Consider the following 24369-nt stretch of genomic DNA (forward strand, 5'->3'; position numbering starts at 1 on the left):
AAGACCTCGTGATGTCTGAAAGAAGCTTTGAGGGCTACCATTAACCAAAATAGAGGTCCACACTCCTTCTATGCAAGCCCTTATCCAACTAATCCATTAATTAGAGAATCTGAATCTCTACAAAACTTGGATAAGAAAATCCCTATCCACCATATCATAATCTTTTCTAATGTCTAATTTAATCATCATTCGATCCACCTTCACTTGGCAGACTGTGTGAATTGCCTCATGCACTTTGATTATCCCTTCCACAATCGATCTGCCCGGAATAAAGCCACTCTGCTCATCTGAGATAATCAGGCTTAGTAATGGTTTTAATCTATTAGACATCACTTTGGAAATGACTTTGTAGATGGTGTTGCACAAGGAAATTAGTCAAAATTCACTGAACCTAGTAGGATGCTCCACCTTGGGAATCAGGGCAATAAGTGTGCAGTTAAACTCCTTTACCACACTCACCCTACGCCGAGAATCCTCCACTACTTCCCAAACCTCAACACCTACAATCTCCCAGAAAGTTTGAAAGAAAAAGGCTGGGAAACCGTCCAATCCTGGAGCTTTATCCCCTTCCATACTGATAACTGCATTTCTCACTTCCTCAAATAGAATTGGTTTCATTAGAGTTTGATTTTGTGCATCTGTTATCAACTCTGGGATAACATTCAGCCCTTCTTGTTGCTATTCCAAATTAGGATCCTTATCCTTAGATAATAAAGAAAGAAATAAATATATTGCCTCTTTATTGATATCATCGACTTTATCTAATACTAAGTTCTCTCTATTAAGGATGGTCATGATTTTGTTCCTAGATCTTTTCGCCTTTACCGAGTTGTGAAAGAATTTAGTGTTTTGATCTCCTTCCTTAAGCCATCACTCTCTCAATTTTTGCCTCCAAAAAACCTCCTCTCGAGCTAATAATTCACTATATTGTCCTTTGAGTTCTCGTTCCTGCAGAATTTTTTCTGATGTCATCCCCATTTGGATGATGTCTTCTTGTAAACTTGCAAATCTGTCCTCTAGATCCCTTTTGTTAGCAAAGATATTACCAAACTTCACTCGGTTCCACTCTTTAAGTTTAGACTTGATGAACTGCAACTTCTTAACAAAAACAAATGTCTTAGTTCCACTCACCTCTAGAGCCCCTGACCACCAACCATTAATTAACTCCCTCAAACTTTGATCCCTCAACCACATTTTCTCAAATTTAAAGGGGCATCTGACAGGGGGGCCATCAAAGGTTATAGATAGCTCAACTAGTAAGTGGTCCGAAGCAGCCACTGGATGAATGATTGAGGCAAACAAAAGATTAGTTTCTGCCCAGGGCCTCCTAAGAAAAACCTATCCAGCTTCTCTGCAACATGTTGTCTAGAGATCCTACGATTAGACCATGTAAACTGACCTTCCTTGGACTTGATTTCCCTTAGTCAATTTTCTGTCACAAAATTCTGAAAAAGTGCAAGGTTTGCAGGAATGTCACCCTTGCCCCCCAGTTTATCACTTAGCTCCAAAATAGCATTGAAATCCCCCCCAATGATTAAGAGACCCCCATCTAACTCCTGGATGAGGGAGGATAAGGATCTCCAGAAACCTTTTTGCAACCCAAATTTACATGGTCCATAGACATTGATTACTATAAATTCAACATTGAGAGGGTAAGAGTGAAACTTACATACTTGCCACATATTGGAGGCCAAACCTTCCTCCACCTTATGGATATTTACATTCCAAAGGATACCTAGACCTCCCAAATCACCTTCCGAATCCACAAAGGCCCCAGACCACTGCTTCCAAGACCCCAATAGAGACTTCTCTTCACCATTGTCCAACTTTGTTTCTTGACGGAAAATAACATCTGGCCATAATTGATCTAAACCTCGCTTGATCAATCGGCATTTTTCAAGGGCATTGCAACCCCTGACATTTTAGGATATGATTTTCATTGTCCTTTAGGAAGGGTGACTCCCTTCCCTACTATCAATTTACTTTGGCCTTTCACACTACCAACCATTGCAATTTTGAATTGGTTTGACTTTCTGCCTCTTGATCTCTTTTCTCCTAATCGTATCTTAGTACATGTCAGATTTGATTTCTCTATGGTTCTTAGGTCCACAATATCTTCCTTGTCCATCCATCCCCATTCATCATCCTCCTCGGCTCCCTCCAGCTCTGTGCAATCTTTGCCTTCCTCAAACTCCAACCTCGAACTCATTTCCTTCTCCAAAGGCTGATTTGGCTCCACACTGATACCTACGTCCGTAGGAGGAGATGCACTGGCATTAACCTCATTCAGGATATTCACTGCTTTCTCAACTCTTGTAATGGCCTCTTCCACCTATTCTGCTGCTTCCCTATGCTTGTTGAGAATATCATCTTCTGAATCATTCTCCTTCGCTTCTGGGGCAGTGAAGATGGGAGTCTTCAACGCCTCCCCCTATAATATAGGGTTCTGAGAGGTTTGGAGCTCATCCTTAGGGTGACCCATTCCTTCATAAGTGTTGGCCTTTCTTGCGAAAAATATCACCTCATCTTCTATCCTTGTCTCCACTGCTTTCCCTTTAGGACCTATAAGGCATGTCTCCTCTGATTGTCCTACTTTTTTACAGATCTGGCAGGTTTCATTTGACTCCTCCATTTCTATTTTTTGGAGCCATTGTCCTGCATTTGTATTGATCTCCACTTGTTCAGGAAGTGGGCAGTGGGGTTTCTAGCCAATACATATTCATGCGTACATGCTAAAGTCTTTGGCCTCAATGGCTTCATCTGCTTGGATGTAGAACCTTAGTTTATTCCCTACAGCTTGAAAAAAATCCTCATTCCAGTATTCTCTAGGTAGATTATATAATCTGAGCCAGACAGGGACTATTTCAATTGGGGCTAGCACTGGGTTGAAATTTGGCTCCTGATCCCTAATGTAGAGACCCCTTCCACCCATGAAAAAGGGCCCATTATTTAATATTTCATGCTTATCCTTACTCTCCTTTGTTATTACCAAGAAAAAACCATTTGGAAGGGTTTTGAGCTTGATATTACATTTCTAGGTTTTAGTGCACCAATTCTTCATCTTTCCCACCGCTAGCCAATCCCCAAAGCATTTAACAAATAAAACCCTCACTCAGAAAAAGGAGACCGAGTCATTCCAGCTTTTGTTATCTATCATCAAGGATATTTTCTCCATTTTCCTGGTTTCTTTATTGTCTGGGGACTTTCACTGTTTCTGGGCATTCCTTTTCGGGCGCCATTCTTTCTCTTAATAGTGCTGCCACATTGTTTTTGGTCCATACTCTGATCTATAATGTCCTTGAATTCTGGGTCACCCATTTCTTATATATTTAGGATTTCCGTCTGCACCTTTATCCCCCCATTTCGCGTGAGAATGAAAAAACCTGTCCTGATCCTCCCAAGCCTTTTTTGGGTTTTGCCAAAGCCGTTTTCTAGGTCGGGCCTATGTGAAGTTCTGTAGAGGTCCCCGGTCTGCAAATCTTCACTCCTGGAAGCCATCCTCCTAAGCCCGAAACCCCTAGAAACCCTGAGAGTTTTGAAAATTTTGAAACTCCCTCAGGCGAAGCCCTAGCCGCCTCCTTCTTTGCTCTATCGACAATACGCAAAATAAAAACTTGTTTATTTTGCAAAGTATGATTTAAATAGTTTTTTTTATTATTATTTATTAATAATTATTATTAATATATATTTTATCAATAAGGTTTAATAAATATATATTAATTAGTAATTAATTTGAAATCTATGATTTATTTAACAATTATTAATATATATATTTTATTAATGAGATTAATATATATATATATATATATTAAATAATACTTAATTGAAATCATGTGTTATTAAATTTATAATTGTTATACTTTATTTCCTGGAGTTAATATTTTAATTGGAAAATTGCTTGGAATAAAATATATCTTGTTAATTTCTACATAATATGTTATTCAAGGATATATTATTAATGGATTTGAATATTCTAGGAGACCTAGGAATTTTAGAAAATAAATACTTATCATTGGATATCTTGTAGACTTAAATGATATGCTAATAGATTTATTGGAAATTTAATGATGTGTCAATTTGAGAATCGGTAAGATATTGTTGTTATCATTGGTGAATAAATGGTTTAAATATACTTTCCCTCTGTAATGAGAATTAGACAAATGGTAATATTGCAATTGTGGCATTGTATTCCCCTTGTAATTGTGATTTTTTGTTAATGTATTTGGAAAACTTAGATCCTTTAGAAAACTTGATCAACTTTTATTGTTTAAACCAGTAGGAAAAAAGATTGCCCGTTTTCAGTTATTGCCTATGCAAGTTAAATTTTTGTATTCTCTTTTGTTTAAAGTAATGGCAAGGCCTGGATATGTTGTTTGGACCCTATCATCTAGTTGGTTTGTGGTTGGGCATAGTTGGTCAAGTCTCCTGGTTAGAGTACCGTTAGGCAATGGACCTTTGTATTAGCTTTTAATATGCTCAGTTGGATCCATTTCTATGTAGGGATCATTTAGGTTTTATTGACCGAAGTGGTCATTTGTATATTGGTTGTTTTTGCCTAAAAGACAGGAATGTAAATGACATGAACCTTATGTAATCTCAACTTATTTAAATGATCAGAGGGGTCTTGCACTTGAGTAGACCCAGAGATGTAGCTTACTAGGGGTGAACTCTGAGACCATCTTGGTGTTATGTGATGCTTTTGTCCTTGTGTTTCATGGTTAGTTCTAGCATGTATGGATGGCATTTTGATAGAATGTATAAGTGGGTTAGATGAGAATTATCTAATGCATGTATGTAGTCATCTTTTAAATGCAATAAATGGATCATGAAGGAATGTATTTTGTTAATGTTAATGAAATTAAGTATGCATGAAAAGACCTCATAGTTATGATGATGTTAACAGAGCATTTTGGAACAAGATGCATGGTATGATTTTAATTCAAAATTGATAATGAAGGGATAACGAATATAATGGATGAACTCATTTGGCAATTTACATTTTAACCTTAACAAATGAACTTCATCTTCTTAGCAATATTTTAACTATAATGGATGAACTCATATGATTATTTACATTTCAACCTTAATAAATGAACTTCATCTTATTAGCTATATTTCAATTGTAATGTATGAACTCATTTGGTTATTCACATTTGAACCTTAATAAATGAACTTCATCTTCTTAGCAATTACTTTAACTATAATGGGTGAACTCATTGGTTATTTACATTTCAATCTAAATAAATGAACTTCACCTTATTAACTATATTTTAACTATAATGGATGAACCCATTTGGTTATGTACATTTTAACCTTAATAAACGAAATTCATTACATTAGCTATATTGTAACTAAAATGGATGGACTCGTCAAGTTAACCATATTTTAACCTTAATGGATGAGTTTACATGTGATCTATGATTTAACTTCTATGGTAAAATTTCCTCATGTTAGCCTCATCTCCAACCTTAATGGAAGAGTGTGTCCTATTATTTATTATTTTAATTTACTAAACAAATCATATCCGTGTTTTAAGTAATAACATGTAATTAAGATAACTGGCTTAATTGGATCAAATGTCGCGAGTTGAGTTAAGTGTTAAGTTATGTAATCATGTTGGGAAACTCCTTAGGTTTGTTTAGACTTCTATTGTGTTATCAAAGCTTTAGATAACTCAATGTATATATATATATATATATATATATATATTTGCACTCCATTGGTGCATTTTAGCCCTATCCCTTCGAGGTTTCCTGGTGGGGCATTACAAAGTAGATCACTTCTATATGACTTTGATAGTAAATGGTAGGCATGTAAAAAACTGTATGACCGATTCTGGGGCTGCCATTAATATCATGCCTATGGGGGTCATGAGGGAACTTGGGTTGAATGTTGACTACAACTATGGGAATTATTATGCCATGGATAATAGATTCATTCCTTTGATAGGCATCCTTAAAAATTTATAAGTCAAGATAGCGAATTTCCTAGAAGCTTCTTACAAAGGGGATGTGACAGTTGTTGATGTCCCCCCAGATTATGGTATGCTTTTATCAATACAATGGATGGCAGTGGTGGGGGAAAATGTTCAACTAGATTTATTCTATGCTACTATCCCTATTAATGGGAAATCTGTCAAGTTAGAAAGAGAACCAATGTCTGATACCACTATTGAGAAAGATGACATAAATAATATGGTGATGGGAAACTTCAAAGTTGTATCTATGCAGTCATCCCTTGAGGTTGTAGACCCTATCATAGCTGAAATTCATAACAACAAGGAGGATTTGTGGCACATGTAATTTGATGGGATCACAACAAGGAAGGGTCATGAGCTGGAATAGTTTTTATTGCACCTAGTGGGAAGACTTTTAAGTATTCTTTCCTACTTTTTGAGTGCACTAACAATATGGCAAAGTATGAGGGATTATTACTAGGTTTAAATATTGCCACTAAGCATGGGATAAAGAAATTATTAGTCTGGGGAGATTCTGAATTGATTGTATCTCAAGTTAGATCAGTTTATTCCTCAAAGAATGATAGATTGAAGCAGTATAGATCAGTTGTCTGGGACTCATTGGAATTTTTTGATGCATTTAATATCAAATGGATAGAAAGATTTAAGAACATTATGGCATATTTTTTAGAAAATGTTTCTTTGAAGAGTGATGATATCACCTTGGATGGAATTTCAAAGGTGGAGATAAAAACCAAGCCTACCATTCCTGATAATACTTGTAATTGGAAAGTTTTCAATGATGATGATGATTTGCTAAAGTTCTTGCATTCCATATATGAGTATGAGAGTCAAGAAATTGACTTTAATGCTTTTGTGGAAATTATAGATGAGAAAGACACTATTTTTGGGAATGAGATAGTGTAGCTGAAGACAAATAAAATCCCAAAAGGGTTGGTAGCTCTAGAAAGAGTGTTTGACAGTCAAGATAGTAAAATAATGAAGCACTCCCCTATAAACAAAGAAGACCTTGAAGAAATTAACTTAGGAATTGATTCATCTCCGAGAGAGGTCTACATTAGCAAAAGGATTAGTCCAAATATCATGATCATGTTGATCACTTTGCTCAGAAAATATAAGCATGTTGTTAGATGGTCATATGATGACTTGAAAGCCTACAAAGAGGACCCGTTTCAACAGGAAATCCCTTTGGACCCAATTGCTAGGCCTTTTAGACAAAAGAAAAAGTCCAATCAACCCAGTTCTTAGACCCAAAATGCAAGAGGAGTTGATGAACTCAGAGATGGTGGTATTATCAAACCCATCAAACATTCATGATGGGTTTCTAATCTTGTTCCTGTCAGGAAGAAAAATGGTGATATTAGACTGTAGCGTCCTAAAATTGCGATACTTGCAATTTTGACCGCATTTGGGCCTTCACGATGGCGACACAACACTAAACCTGAATGGAGACCCCGAAACTTTCTCATGACATCAAAAACTACATTTCTTAGCACCCTGGCCTGATCCTCCTTGCACCCTGCTGTCCCGGGAGGTGGGACCAGAGCGCCCAGCGCCCTGGTGCTTCAGGACCATGGCACCCAGCGCCCTGGTCCTTGGCCCTATTTTGGGCCCGGTCTCCTATGGGACTTCGGGTCTTTTTGTTTGCAATTTGGAAAATAACATTTCCTGGTCGGCCTAAGGTCGGGAAAATCAGTCTTTCAACCCTAATTGGCAAGTATATAAACTACATTTCCTCTCCCATTTTGAGGAGGAAGGACATATGTGTACAAGATGTGGAAATGATATTCAAGCATTCAAACATTCAAGCATTCCTTCAAGCAATTGATCATTCTAAGTCTCCATTCAAGGCTAAGTGTTGCATTCAAGACAAGGATTCAACCATTGAAGAGGAGATCACATATTACAACATACAACATACAACATACAACATACAACATACAACATACAACATACAACAACATCTATACCTTCGCATATAAGGATACAAACATCCTTACAACAAGGTATTAGTACTTGTTTTACATTACATTTACAAGCATTTCTCATTTCTTGGTTAATTCCAAAACCGGGGTTTGACCTAAGGGAAAACCCCTAATCCCTAACCCCCCAATCATCTTCGCTTTTTTGTGTGTAGGTTGTAGGTACGCGGCTGAAATTGAAGATCTGGAATCCTTGTGTAGAGACGAACAGATCCCCCTTCGTTTCGCGGATTTTTCGGAGGACCGTGTGCACGCTGGGCACCATCGTCCCATCAACTTTTGCTCAAATTTGCAGGACAGCGCCGTCTCAACATTTTACTGCTAATTCCAGGTCCGCAGCTTCATATCATATTCCTATCTCTATTTATAAGTGAATCTTTCCTACTTTGCATGCATTCCTAGTTCAATCTTTCTATCTACATTCTTTACAAAAGAGGGTATCCTTGCTATCACAACCCTTGAAACTCATATAGAATCCAATTTTGCATTGTGTGGGATTGGATCTTGTGGGTTTCAACCCCTCTTTTGAATGTAAAGTCCCTCCTAAGTGAAAACCATCAACCCTAGTGACTCCCCCTTCTCTCTCCTTGGAGTTGCGGAGGGGAGAACGACTAGGGTTCGATTTTTCCGCTTTACATAGACTATGTGTGGATTTTAGGAATTTAAATGTGTCATTGTTGAAGGATAACTACCCCCTTCCTAACATGGAGGGAATGCTACAAAAGGCCACAGTTTGTGAGTTGCTATCCATGATGGATGGATTCTCTTGTTACAACCAAGTGAAGGTCAAAGAATCAAAACAATACAAGGTTTCAGCCACTACCCCATGGGGAACCTATTTCTACATTAGAATGCCTTTTGGACTGACTAATGTTGGAGAAACATTTTAGAGAGCTATGGATGTAGCTTTTTCATACATTATAGACACCATTATTGTTGTCTATCAAGATTATTTGACAAAATTCTCTAAAAGGGAATAGGAGCATTGTTTGCACTTAGAAAAGGTATTTGTCAGCGTACTAGAATATGGAATTTCTTTTAATCCTAAAAAATGCCACTTTGCAATAACTGAAGGTAAACTATTAGGACATATTGTGTCCAAAGATGGGGTAAGGATAGATCCTGAGAGAGTGGCTGCTATTGATAGGATACATATTCCCAAAACTTTGAAAGCCATTCAATCTTTCTTTGGCTAGATAAACTTTGTCTATAGGTTTATATCTAATTTTGCTGAGATAGTGAAGCCTATTTCAAGGATGCTAAAGAAAGGGGTTGTGATTAACTAGACAAATGAAGCTCTAGAAGCCTTTGTAGACATCAAGAGACCCATTAAGCAGGCTCCTATTTTAACAAGACCATATTTTAGCAAACCTTTCCAAGTTTTTTCCTTTTCTTCATTTCATATTGTGGTTGTTGTTATGTTACAAAAGAATAGTGAAGGATATGAGCAACCTATTGCTTTCTACAACAAATCCCTTCAGGCAGTCGAACTCAAATATGGCATTTTGAAAAAGAAAGCATATGCTTTAGTCAAGGCTGTAAAAAATTTAGGCCTTACCTAGTAGGCACTCAAGTCATAGCTTATGTGCCTAATGCTGCAGTAAAGGACATCTTTCTCCAGTCAGATACCACAAGCATAAGGTGCAGGTGGATCAACAAGATCTAGGAATTTAATGTTGACATTCAAATCATCAAGTTGGTCCAAGGAATGGGCTTGGAAAATCTTATGGATGAGGAGAAATTAGAACCTGCTAGGATACATGTTCTATATGATTCACAAGGTATCATTTGCAACCTGCAAAGAACCCCATGGTATGCTGATATTATTCCTTTCCTTACAAACTCCATATATCTAGAAGGTTTCACATAAAACCAAAAAATAACCTTAAAACTAAGATCACAGAGGTATGCGTTTACTATTGGAGATCTATATTATAGAGACAAAGATGGTTCTTTATTATTTTGTCTAGATGAACAATAGGCTTAGCTCATGTTAAGAGAGATACATGATGGGGTGTGTGGAGGATATTTTACAACAAATAGCACAACTCACAAGGTATTAAGGGTAGGCTATTTTTGGCCATCTTTGTTCAAGGATGCACACACCTTTGTGAGAAAATGTGAGCCTTGCCAAAGGTTTTCAGGAAAACTAAAATATGTTGGAGCATTACCTATTAGGCTTATGCAAGTAGAAGCCCCTTTTCATCAGTGGGGTATTGATTCTATTGGAGAAATCATTAAGAAGTTCAATTGTGGGAATAGAAAGATATTGGCTGCTATGAAATATTTTACTAAGTGGATGGAGGTTATTCCCACAAGACAAGCAACAAGTAAAGTGGTTATTGACTTCCTGCTAAGCAATATTGTGACCAGATTTGTAGTACGAGTAAGACTCATCATGGACAATGCCATGTACTTCAGATTTGAGGAGTTCACAAAATTTTGTGAATCATATGGGATAAGCATCTCATATTCATCTCCGTACCATCCATAAGGAAATGGGCAAGCTAAGTCCAATAACAAGAATATCATCAAGATCATCAAGAGAACACTTGGGAAAAACAAGAGAGCTTTAGATTCTATGTTAAAAATGGCACTATGGGCTGATAGGATCACTATTAAGAAGACTATAGAAACATATCCTTTTGAGTTGGTATATGGATCTAAAGCAAGGATGCCAATAAACAATTTTTTGCCTATGTACAACTTCATACATGAAAATAACCTGAAAATGTTAGATCTGCTAGAAAAAAGAATGGAGATGCTTGCATAATTGGATGAAAGCAAAGAAGATGCTCATAGGAAGAACCTAAAGCTACAACAAAAAATTAAGTACCTATTTCACAAAAGGCATCAGAAAGAAAATTTGAAATTAATGATTTGGTAGTACTTTGGAAATCTATAGACCAAGATAAAGGAAAGCATAGAAAATTTGAAGCCTTGTGGCTGGGGCCATTCATTGTTGCAAAGAAGAATGGTGAGGATTCTTACTTCCTTACTGATATGAATGATGAAATACAAGAGCTACTAGTGCATGGACACTTCCTTAAACATTTGTTTGCTTGATCGTTTCCATGCACAATATGTTTAGGTTTTTGTAAATATTCCTACATTTTTTACTTCTCTGCTATCCCACATATCTAGATTTTCACTTTGACCCGGGTGGTCTGTTGGAATGCAATGAACCCAAGAACACTGATAGGGGGGCGAATCAGTGTTCTGTCGGTAACACAATATTTTAACATTTTATAACATACACATATAAAATGGGAAATGAAGAAACATATAACATGAACCAAATAAACCAGCCACATGAATGAACACAATAACACACTGAATTTATACGTGGAAAACCTCAAAGAGGAAAAACCACGGTGGGATTTATGACCCACAATATCAATTCACTAGCCATATGAAAGAAATTACATAGGATGGAAGCATGCACATGTAAGAAGGCACACTACCTAGAGCACACTGCTCAACACAAAAGAGTCTCACTGACTATAAGCTTTTGTTGAAATAAAACAATATCGGTGAACTCACAAAATGCATCTGCAATGCCAAAAAGAGTTCTGGTTAAAGCTTTGTTCTATACCGGTTCATAAACCCTGAACCTTCTACTTGTATCTCCTCTTCCTCCAAGAATTCTTTACAAACTATCTACTAATCATAGCATGATATTACATTCCCATACAAAATGACCTTCATACATATCCTTCGCATCACACAGTTTTGCTACAATATACATTATCCTATATCAAAATGACCTAATAGACTAACTTATATACCCTTACAAACAATATGTCTTATGTTGGCTTACAATATAAGAGATATAAAATGTCGGCCCAATACAATAATTACAAAATGATTTTACAATAAAACCTTTCAGATCCAGATTGATGTTAGCTTCACTGAAGTGTCGGTGCCGGTGCTGGTGCCAATGATGATCCTGATTACTCACTGTCGATATTTTTTGGTGTATGCCTCCAAATGCTGATATATGCCTTCAATAGAATCTTATTACCATCAATGACAATATATGATTCCAATGAGTGTCAATTGCCAACAATCACCCCCTTTGGCATTGATGGCAACACTCATGTGAAAAATGGATTCTCTGTCGGTTCATTTAAAAAATGAATCATGCTCCCCCTGAGCTAATTGACCCTGTTAGCAATATAATCTTCCTATCCTCCCGTAGGATTAAATACATATTTTTCACATACATATATTCCCCCTTTGGCATCAATGCCAAAGACTAGTGAAAGAATTGAAAGAATAATTAAAAATTACTTTACTAAAGATTGACCAATCTTAAAAGTTTTGGGTAAACTTTCTCTAGCAACTGTACATAGGTATCCCAACCGGTTTTGAGTGTTCCAAATATGGATACAAGTCCACTCAGTAAATGTGCTAGTGTTTCTTTCTTAGTGACTTGTGTCGGTGTGAGTTTTACAAGTATATCCATACATTCTCTCTTATGTACACCAAGTGAATCCAATCTTGGACTCACCAAACCTCTAAGATTCTTTGCTCTCTGAATGATCTTGTCTCATTCCTTTTCAAAAGCAAAAACTTGGTTCTCCAAAGTCAAAATTTGTCCATCAATGGAAGTTGTGAGTGAAGTTGGTCCATTAAAAGGATTAGCAATATTAGCAATCTTTTCATGTAATTCCTTTAACCTCTGATCTACATTTATTGTAATAATTTCTATATTACAACAAACCCTATAGATGTTAGTACACTATTTCAAAGAATTTTCAATGAGTACAAGTTTCTCTTCAACCTTCCTCTTCTTTGTCTCAATAATCTAGTCAAAAGCGGCTTTCTTGGCTAGAGTAAATCTTTCAAGTGTCTTCTTGTCAGAAATCTGCTACAATGACTGAAAGATTTTAGATATATGATTTGTTAGTGCCTTAAGTTTGTCAGAAGGGCTTGCTTCATTTCAATCTTACAATAAGGAATCAATCTATGTAAAATTGTTATTGATTGATATATTATTCCTTTGTCAACAGATCCCTCCTTTATTAGCTTTTGAGTAGCCATCATCATTAGCTCTGTGGGATACATCTCTGTAATTGATTTCTTCTCAACTTGAGAAGTGTCAATTGCCATAAGTTTTTCTGGGTAATCAAATGTCGGTTCAGTCTCCTTTTCCTTACCTTCCTTTCCCTCTCTCGGCGAATCTGTTTTCTCATCCTCTTTTGCATCGATGGCTTCACCACTTGGTGCAGTATCAGTTACTGTAGGTGGAGTATTATCCAAAATATTATCTGTAACTTGTACATTACCTATATTACCTTTCCCATATTGTACAAATGTAGTCTCTACCGGTTTAGTCTATACACTCTAATTAGTTTTGGGTTTAACTACCAGTTCACTCAAAATTTGAACTGAACTTCTGAAAATTCCTCTCCCTTGAGATTTTTCCAGAATGGTAGGAGCAGTTGCCTTAGCAAATTCTTCTTGAGAAGTAAGAAAATTAGGATTCTTTTGGAATAATTTGGTCCAACCATCTCGAGTCTCATTTACTATCTCATTGACTCTACCCATCATTAGGCCTATTTGTCGGGTTTTGCTACTAAAGATTGTTCTATTAGCAACATCTATACATCTTTTCATTTCCTCATTATATACAGAGCTACACATATTCAAAAGTTCAACTTCTTTGATTTCTTTGTCCCTCTTAATTGCATCTAATCTCCTTGCATCTAACTTAATGTACAATTATAAGGGAATTTCCTTCACAATATCTACCAAAGCCTTCTTATATATGTCTAAATATAAAAAAATTGCTTCTTCTATTTCATTTTTCTCATTATCTTCTAAATATTCATAGAAATTTGATACATTCTTCAAAATTCCATCTTTAGTTACCTCATCAATTAATTCAGCACAAGTCATTTTACTAGATTTAGTTGCTTCATCACTCTTTTTCTTTTTACTAGGGGTTGTAGGAGCGGATGGAGTTGGCTGCCTCTTCTAAGTAGGTTTTCTTACTGGAGGTGTGGGTGCAGTTGTTACCTTTCTAATTAGCTTCCTCCTTGGTTCCACCTTCTTCTCTTGTACCAGAAGCTTGTAATCTTTCTTCCTCTATACCCTTATGAATGCAAGAGGTTGATTATCCTCTGGATCAAAGTCAGAAGTGATAGAAGAAATGAAATTTTTAGGCCTCTTCACCTTAGGAGCACTTGTTGTTCTAGTTGATCAACTCACTTAGATCTAGAACCTAGTTCTGTATCTATCTTGTGAATTACATTTTGAACAAATGTAGACATTTTGTTTATCCTCTTTTCTCTTCTTTTCCTGTTGAAACTAGTTTTAACTTCAAAATCCTTCTCCTTTGTAGTGCCAGAGTGTTTAGCCTTATCATACAAAGGAGCATCAATCAACATTTTACAATATAACTCCAAGATATTGTCATCAACTTCATAACCTAGTTTAGTGACCCATATAGTTCTAAGTTCCACTACTTCCATCAGTGTCTCAACTATTTTTACCATAAAGAAAATATTAGTGGAGTATTTCTCCACAATATGTTTGGAAATTCTCTCCCTCAGTCTCATGTTTTCCTAATTTTTTTTGAAGTAGCCACAAATATTCTCATCCCTATTACTACCAAGATTGGTGATTGCTTCTTTGATCTGCATACCTACCGGTATGTCATGAGCCCAATACTTCTTTCCCAGATCTGGTAGCTCATTCATAAAGTATAAAATCAAACAGACAATAAGATTGTTGAACCTAAAAGTTCCTTTCTTAACCCCTTTAATCTTGTCAGGATTAATCATTAACTCACTCCTCAACCATTCAAACAAGTCATATTTTTCATTATTATTTATCATCTGATATGCATCATGGATGTCAGAACTGGAAATAGAGTTCAATCAACTTGATTAAGTTACCTTGTAGCTGATGATCATGCTGGAAAATTTCACATCTGTGTCTTTTATGGTGCCGACCCTCATAAATCTTCCATCATGGGTTACACTGGTGAGCTTCTCAACCACATTGTTGGAGATCTTCCCTAGTTCCTGTCCAACTTTGGGTAAGTCAGTGACTACTTGAATAGCTTCTTTAGTGATCATGTGGGGCTGGTCTAGCCAAAAAAATTCATTATGGACCGTTCTTAGAACATATTTGATCACTTCATCCTTGAATTCGGATATGTATAGGATTTTGGTTAACCCTAGATCCTCAATGACTTTATATTCTGGTTTGATTATTCCATAGTTGCCTAGTATCATAGATTGATACATCCCCTTGATTTCCTTAGTGCCTAAATCCTCCAAGGTGTAGTAAATATAGGCTCTGACATCTACATAAACCATGCCATCAAGAACTCTCAAAAACGCGCCAGTAGAGTCTTCCTTCATAGAAATTTGGGGAAATTCCTTGAAAATGAGTCTAAGCCTATCCTTGACCTCAACAATAGTGGGATTCACAATGAAAGTAGGAGCATATGATGATCTGGATGCCATTTCAAAGAAATACCTAGAAAATAGTCATCGGTTGAAGGGTTTTGATTGCTTCTCAGATGACTGCTAGAAATCCTTCAGAATGCCTTTTCTTGCTCTTGATCGCCTAAGATTCACCTTTTCTTTGCTCTGGTTTTCTTGAGTGATGCGTGAGTGAAAATGAGTCCATTTTCCCTTTTTATCAGCGAGTAAACTCTAATTCATGACTGTCATAAATGCTTAGCGATGTACCCTATTGGATGTCGGTTTCAAAGTTTTATGTTGGATAAACCTCCATCAATGATTAATACCACTTTGTTGGCATTCTACAGTCTATGAGAATATGGTTGATGTTGTCATTGATGGAAACCAACTGGTAACAGGTTTATACATAGGCATCAACACAGGCATCGACATCACTGACATCATACACCAGCAAACACCGGCACCGACAGGCACACACATTGGCATCCAGATTACATCGGCAATGGAGTATACCAGCTCTCAGGCTGACATGAAACAAAATTTTGTTTATATGGATTATATTTTAAATGTAATTAATTATTTGTAAGCTGACTTGGTGTATTGTAAAGACTCATATATGTATGAGATGTTATAGATCATTTTTGAGAGTGATAGATGATAAAATGATAGGATAGATTATTGTTGTTGGTATATGTAAGACAATGAAAGGTTTTTGGTTAAGGTATTTGACTAATCTTAAATTGGTACTGAACCAAGCATTAGAGATGATATTTTGAGCATTACATTGTATTAGATTTAATTATCCATTTTGTAGTCAGTGAGACTCTTCTATTGAGCAGTGAGCTCTAGGCTATTGACCTTCCTGCATGTGTAGGCCCCTGTTGTAAGTAATATTTATTCATATTGGCTAGTGATTAAATATTGTGGGTCACAAATCCCACCGAGGTTCTTCCAACACCCAATTTACTTGTTAAAATATTTTGTGTTATGGTGTTTATTTATGTTGTCCCTGTTATTTCTCTTTGCTATATTATTTTTTGTTTACCGACACATTGATTTGGATTGCAAAGTTATAAATAAGTTTAAATATGCACTATACCGGTTAGACACTGGTTCGCCCCCCCTCTCAGTGTCTTTGGGATTGTAATTGAATCTAACAATTGGTATCAGAGCTCTTTTTGCAAAAGCCTAACAACTTGAGGAAGATTCTGAAATTGATATAGATGGAGAGTTTGAGAAAACAGTTGGAAGGAGCTCTTGAAGATTTTGATACAGAAAAATTGAAGAATATCAAACTTGAAGATGATCTGAGGACAGCTAAGGAATTCATTAAAGGACTTCAGGAGAACCTGGTTATAGCACAAAACAAGAGGAAGGAACTTCATGAGCAAATGCAAAAACATGATGATGAAAGGGAAACACTTAGTCATATTGCAGAGAAGTTGAGGCAAGAGTACACTAACATGAGGAATGAAATGCAAGATACGACCATGAGGATATGTAAGGATATTGAAGATAGAAAGAAGAATGAAGAAGACTTGACTAGGAGACTTAGTAATGGAGCAAATGAAAATCTAAGACTATCATGAGAATGATATGCTAAAGATAGATCTGATTCACGTGCAACATGATAAAGATGATCTTATGAGACAAGTTGGGATTCTGGAAAATGAGTTGATCACTACAAATTAACACAAAGACAAATTCAAGAAAATTTCAGAAAGACTTGATGGCATGCCAAAAAGACAAAAACCTGATGGAGATACAATTGGACTTGGATTTGAACATGTAGAATGTTTCAGGAATGCAAATAAATCAAGATCACAATAAACCGGTCAGAAAACCTAATGCTTATAAATTTAATGGGAAATGTTTTAATTGCAACAAGTTCAATCATAGAGCAAATCACTGCAGATTTAGAAATAATTAGAATACAAACTTACCCAGCGGTCAATGTTCCAAATGTAATACAGTTGGTCACAATTTAGAAAATTGCAAACTGAATGTGAAATGCTATGTTTGTGGTAGATTTGGACATCTATCTAATCAATGTTGTACACAAACCAGTCAAGGATATGGAAAATCTATTTAGAGGAATAATGTAACTTGTTATGCATGTAAAAAGATTGGGCATATTGTAAAATTTGGTAGAAGCAAGACTATACCGGCAAATAATAAAGGATCTAATGAGAAGGGAAAAGAAAAGGTAAATGAAATAAAGCAAGAATTTTCAAAACAATAGATTAAGAAAAGAGATTAGAGAGTTGATGAATCTGTCTCTGCACTGGTAGAACAAAGTAGCCCTCCACCAGTAGGATATTCTTCATCTAACTATGGAATAATCCTTATAGGGTATTGCAGCAAGTTGAAAATCATGCATTCTACCCTCAGTTGATGGTAAGAAGACACATTGCTTCTTTACCGGTAGATATGTTAAGTTTTCACTCAACTAGCGAGCATTTAATGTGGTTGTTGAAGAATATTTTGGCTATGTAACACCAGAAAACCCTCATTTCAAATCACAAAGCATTCAAACATTTAGAGAGCACAAAATTGAGCAAAGGCATCTAAAGGTGGAGCAATGAAGTTATTTTTCAAGCATTCCAGGATTTCAAGTTAAGAGGTATTTATCTTTCAAAATGGCATCTTCATCTTCTGCACCTAAGTTTATTGCAAACCCTACTATGGTAGATAACATTAAGTACCCTAGACCCATGTTTAACATCATCCCTAAAATTGCTAAACAAGATGATTCTATCAAAGCTTTTTCAAAAATTCTGAAGGGTGTCACTTTTGCTGAAGACCCGAGAATCTATATCCACTACAGCATAGAAAACCTAGGGACTGAGGACTTAAAGAAATTTTTTAATGATTTTATTACTAACAAGCAAGGTCTGATTAAAACTAAACATAAGACTATTGAAGACTTATGTTTTGTTAAAATTCTAAGCAAACCTAAATTTTAGAAGGAAGTAGTCCATCTTGTGTTGAGCAGAGTCCATAGAGAATTTATGTGGTTAGAGTCAGTTTACAAAATAACCAAGGAAGCAATCGAGGCAGTTACTTGTTTACCCTCAACTGGTAGTTGGCCTGACAAAACCAAGAAAATACCTAACAAGGGTGTGATGAGTTAACCAGAGCTACATCTGACAACAGATCCCTTAGAGTCAATGATGTTAGAGATGCAAATGTGAGATATGTGAGTATGGTACTTGGATATAGAGTAACACATGCAAACAGATTGAATTTGGTTTCTAGCCTTTGTATTCACAATGCATATGAGATGGTAAAGAAGAACACTTAAATTGATGTTTGTGAATGGCTTAAGGATAAATTGATTGATAACTTGAAAAATATTAAAGGTGACAAGAAAGGAACTTTTTTCTTTGGCAAATTGCTTGTCTGTCTGATGCTTTACTTCACCAAAGAGATACCCAACATTGTTCATAAGGATTTTGGATATGACATCCCGATAGGAAAATAGATTCTGGAAGCTTTCACCGGTATGGTCACTGACTGTGACAAGATCATTACTGATTATTTCAAAAAGAATTCAACCAAAATGAAGGCAAGAGAAAGGATACCACAGAACATAGTAGATAAGTATGATAAGTAAATCTACTTTGTTATTAAGCATGATGAGACATGGATGGAAGCAATTATCTGTAGAACTATTTGGGTTACTGAAATGGGTTATGAAGTTGATTTACCCATTCTTGAAACATATGCAAAAACACTACTTGATGCACCTAGAGAACCATCTGAAGAAATTTTTGGAAGTGCTGAAACTATAGAGAGTGTTGTTTCTATGCAGAAGCAGAGAAAAAGAAGACATAAATTTATCAGATATGTATCAAAGATGGCTAAGGAGGTTAAAGAGAATGTAATGAACTTAAGTGGTATATATGCTAGCGAACTAGAAGGACTGAAGATGGAAGCATATGTTTCACCAGTTGTCACTTCTTCTGATACTGATAGTGGAAAGGCAACTGAATTCAAGAGAGTAGAGAGGAAGAAGAGAAAACCCTCATCGATACCTTCTCCTTCTCCAAAGAGAACTAGAACACTAAGGAAGAAGCAATAGGAAGTTAGGTAACCTAACAAGAAGCTTACACCGAAGAAGAAACATACACCAGATACCCCTACTTTGGAAGAACTATTGAATGAGATAACAAAGGAAGTAAATCTGATTAATGTAAACAAATTTTATCATTCTTTTAAGGATTTTGATAGGGAAACAATAGAAGAGAGCATTATTTTGTATTTAGACATCTATAAGAAGGTTTTGATTGAAGTTGTAGATGATTTGCCAAATGACTTGTATTTAAGATTAGAAGCTAAAAGAATGTCAGTGATGGAATTAGACAAAAAGTTAAAGGTTGAAGCATTATTGGCAGTACATCCTGTAAATTCTAAGGAAGAAATTGATGAACTAATTGGTGAGGTAAACCAGTTAGTTTTTGTTAGTGGACACCAACAAGTGATCCTAATGGCTGGAAGAGTTAAGGAGATTACTAATGAGACTGCAGACAAATGGGATATATTCTTTGTTGAAAAGGAAAAGCAAGAAGAAAGGAGCAAACTGAAAATGGACAAAACCTTTAAGGTATATTAGAAGGATAAGGATATGGGTAAAGGAAAAGTTGGTGGTGTTCCTACAATAAATATTACAAATAATCTTCCACCTCCAGCTTAGGATATCCCACCGGTACATACGGTTAGTCCACCTGATATGGGAACTGAAGATGTTACTCTTGATAATACTAAACCAAATTCTAAGATTCTTTTCTCTATGAACATTGATAAACAGGATATTAACATTGTTATAGATAAAGAGACTATAGAGGTTAAGGAAGATGATACATACTATTGACTCTTAGAACACTAGATACTGACGCAAGCTAAGAAACCGGAGACTGAGGAACCAACAGAGGATAAGGTAACTAACACTAAGAAATTAGAATCAAAGAAACTGATAGTTGAAGGGGTTCTCATATAGACTGAAAAACCAAAAGAAGTAGAGGTAATTACACAAACAAAGAAACTAGTTGAAAATATAAATAAAGAGGAAGCAATCGATGGAAATAAGGAAGAAATAGTGAAGGTAATTGGGCAAGTATCTATTGAAAGGAAATCTATTGCATAACCAAGCACTTCTACTACTGATTTCAGACCCACTAATGTAACAGATGTTCTATTACATTCCATTAAGAGGATAATGGATTGCAATGCCTTAGCATTTAAGGCTATTGATGACACATTACCTATCTTGAAGATGATTGCGCCAACCTATAAGATAGATCACATCAATGATTCTTTAGGTAAATTGGACACATTGTCCAAATTTATTGCTGAAAATGTTCTAACCATTGATAAGGTGAATGAGGAAACTGTTAAGGATAGAGTGAACAAAGAGAAAGGTGAAATATTTGAGAAAACCATCAAAGACCATACAAAACACATGGATTCACTATTACCGGTACTTAACTCAACAATTTTGGAATATAAGGAGCTATATAGAGAAGCTTGCAAGCCTCACCACCTAACTGAAGATATTGATGAGGAAATTAAGAAGACATGGAAGGAAATATATGACATTGCAGATAATATGATAGGTTCTTTAGGACTTATCTCAATTCTTAAGGAGAAGTTGGAGAAACTAGAGAAAGAGAAAGAAAGGATAAAGTCAAAGGCCTAGAACTGAAAAGAAAACTTGGTCCAAGATTGGGCAATCTTATCACTCAGTGGGTTGAGCTATCAAAGGAAATAATACAAGGAGAACGGTCACTAGAGAAGAAAATGCACTATCTAACTGACATGATCCAGCAAACAGGGACCATTCTTTCGAACAGTAACAAATTCATACAGAGCCTGAATCTACTTTTGGCTGATATCTTTCAAATTATACTCAATTGGTTACAAGCTATGAGGTATAATTCTTGTATTCTTTAATTATTTTCGACATCCTTTTCCATTGATGTCATAGGGGGAGTAGTATGGAGAAAAATAATGCATAGAAGAGATCACTTGCTCAGGGGGAGCACATCTTTTTGGGAACAGATTTTGGACTTCATTTTTGGATAACAGTTTTTGATTTTTCTCATGAGTGTTGCCATCAATGCCAAAGGGGGAGATTGTTGGCATTATACACTCTATGAGAATATGGTTGATGTTGTCATTGATGGCAACCAATTGGTAACAAGTTTATACATAGGCACCGACATCTTAGACATCATACAACGGCAAACACCGACACCGCAAGACACCGACACCGGCAGGAACACACAAAGACATCCAAATTATATTGGCAGTGGAGTATATCGGCTCTCAGACCAACATGAAACAAAGTTTTGTTTATATGGATTATATTGTAAATGTAATTAATTATTTGTAAGTCAACTTAGTGTATTGTAAAGACTCATATATGTTTATAGATCATTTTTTAGAGTGGTAGATGATAAAATGATAGGATAGATTATTATTGTTGGTATATGTAAGACAACGAAAGGTCTTTGGTTAAGGTATCTGACTGAGCTTAAACTAGTATCAAACTAGGCATTAGAGATGCTATTTTGAGTAGTACATTGTATTGGATTTAGTTATCCATTTTGTAGTCAGTGAGACTCTTATATTTAGTACTGAGCTCTAGGTTGTTGGCCTTCCTGCATGTGTAGACCCCTTTTGTAAGTAATATTTATTCATATTGGCCAGTGAGTAAATATTGTGGGTTAGAAATCACACTGAGTTTTTTCCCACACCGGGTTTCCATGTTAAAATATTCTGTGTTATGGTGTGCATTTATGTTGTCCCTATTATTTCTCTTTGTTGTATTATTTCTTGTTTCCCAGACACATTGATTTGGGTTGCAAAGTTATAAATAAGTTTAAATATACACTATACTAGTTAGACACTAATTCACCCCCCTCTCAATGTCTTTGGGACTATCATTGAATCTAACACACTATATAGATCTCTTCCGGAGAATATACAAGATTTTCAATGAATTTGCCAACCCCTAAGGCGTAAGCCTTAGTTACCAGTTGAATTTCCTGCCAGTGCAGGAACACTCTAGTCTATCGGTGGACTTACAGGTGCAATTACCAGTATAGTTGCATCTCCACTTGGTTCTTCAAATTTTATAACCCATCTCTTGGTGTGATCTTTTTGTATTTCTTCTACCTTTTTCTTTCATTTCCCATTTTCTTTATCATTGTTAACCAATGTAGTCTTACTTTTGCAATACTTAGCAATATGACCTATTTTGTTGCATGCATAACATGCAACATTATTCTTTTGAATTGTTTTGACATATCCAGTGTAATTCCTTGACCTACATTGATTAGCCAAATGACCAAACTTTCCACATGTATGACATTTAACATTCATTCTGCAATCTTCTGACTTATGACCATATTTCTTGCAATTTGTGCATTGACTGGGAACTGAATTGTAGTTTTGATTTTCTCTATTTCAACATTGTTTAGCCATATACCCAAATTGATTACAAACAAAACATCTACCATTGAATTTGTGAGCATTAGATTTCCTTACTGGTTTCCTCTAGTCTGATGATTTCTACATATCAATTGTCTGATCTTCACTTGCATTACCGGAGCTTTCTCCTTGTACAAATCTAAGTCCTCTAGAATCTTCACTCTCCCTTTGTCTTTTCAATAAATCATCCAACAGTGCAACACTAATCCTAAATTTTTTTTTATACTCACTTGCAGTAGTCAGATCATCTCTCAAAGTTATTATTTATCTTTTAATCTCTTATTCATTATTCTGGGAGTGTACCAAATCAGTTCTCAACAGATTATTCTTATGATTCAATCTGCCACTTTCCTCAAATTTGTTCTTTAGAGATATAATAAGATTTTTTTCCTTCTTCTTTCTATCCTCAATATCTTTTGATAACCTCATAGTCAGGTCTTGCATTTTATTCTTCGTGAGCATGTTAGCTTGACTTAATTTCTTACATTGTTACTTAAGTGCATTTCTCTCTTCATCACCTATCAAAATTTTGTTCATCTTATAGTTTCAAGTTCTTCATTCTTTCAGCATCATAATCTTCAAGTGCCATCTCAAGTTGCTTCTCCGTGGCCATGTTCAATGATTCCAGTTTCAGGATCTTCATCAAGTTGTTAAACTTCCTCTGAGGTACTAAGATCTGATACCAATTTTTGGAATGCAATGAAACCAAGAACACTGAGAGGGGGGGGGGGTGAATTAGTGTTTTGTTGGTAACACAAGATTTTAACCTTTTATAACATACACATATAAACTGGTAAATGAAGAAACATATAACACGAACCACATAAACTAGCCACGTGAATGAACACCATAACACACTGAGTTTATATGTGGAAAACCTCAAAGAGGAAAAACCACGATGGGATTTGTGACCCACAATATCAATTCACTGGCCATATGAAAGATATTACATAGCATGGGGGCCTACACATGTAGGAAGGCCCACTGCCTAGAGCACATTACTCAACACAAAAGAGTCTCACTAACTACAAGCTTCTGCTGAAATAAAACAGTACTTGTGAACTCACAAAATGCATCTGCAATAACAAAAAGAGTTCTAGTTAAAGCTTTGTTCTATACTGGTTCATAAACCCTGAACCTTCTACCGATATCTCCTCTTCCTCCAAGACTTATTTACAAGCTATCTAATAATCATAGTATGATATTACATTCGCATACAAAATGACCTTCATACATATCCTTCGCATCACACAGTTATGCTACAACATACAATATCTTATATCAAAGACTGACTTATATACCCTTACAAACAATATGCCTTATGTCGGCTTACAGAACAAAAGATATTCAATGTCAGCCCAATATAATAATTACAAAATGATTTTATAATAAAACCTTTTAGATCTAGACTTATGTCAGCTTCATTGAAGTGTTGGATGCCATTGCCCGTGCCGGTGCCGGTGTCAGTGATGAC

At 35.9% G+C, this 24369-nt stretch overlaps 1 protein-coding gene across 1 annotated transcript; it reads right to left on the reverse strand.

The window, feature by feature from the left end:
* Positions 1–375: 375 nt before the first annotated feature.
* LOC131067882 (uncharacterized) lies at positions 376–1194 on the reverse strand. Its single transcript, XM_058003049.2, has 2 exons — positions 901–1194; positions 376–678 (listed from the first exon to the last, which is right to left on the reverse strand). The coding sequence occupies exons 1-2, from the start codon at positions 1192–1194 to the stop codon at positions 376–378; spliced, it is 597 nt and encodes a 198-aa protein (XP_057859032.2).
* Positions 1195–24369: the final 23175 nt, after the last annotated feature.

This window comes from Cryptomeria japonica, chromosome 6 (assembly GCF_030272615.1).
Source record: "Cryptomeria japonica chromosome 6, Sugi_1.0, whole genome shotgun sequence".
Taxonomy (NCBI): domain Eukaryota; kingdom Viridiplantae; phylum Streptophyta; class Pinopsida; order Cupressales; family Cupressaceae; genus Cryptomeria; species Cryptomeria japonica.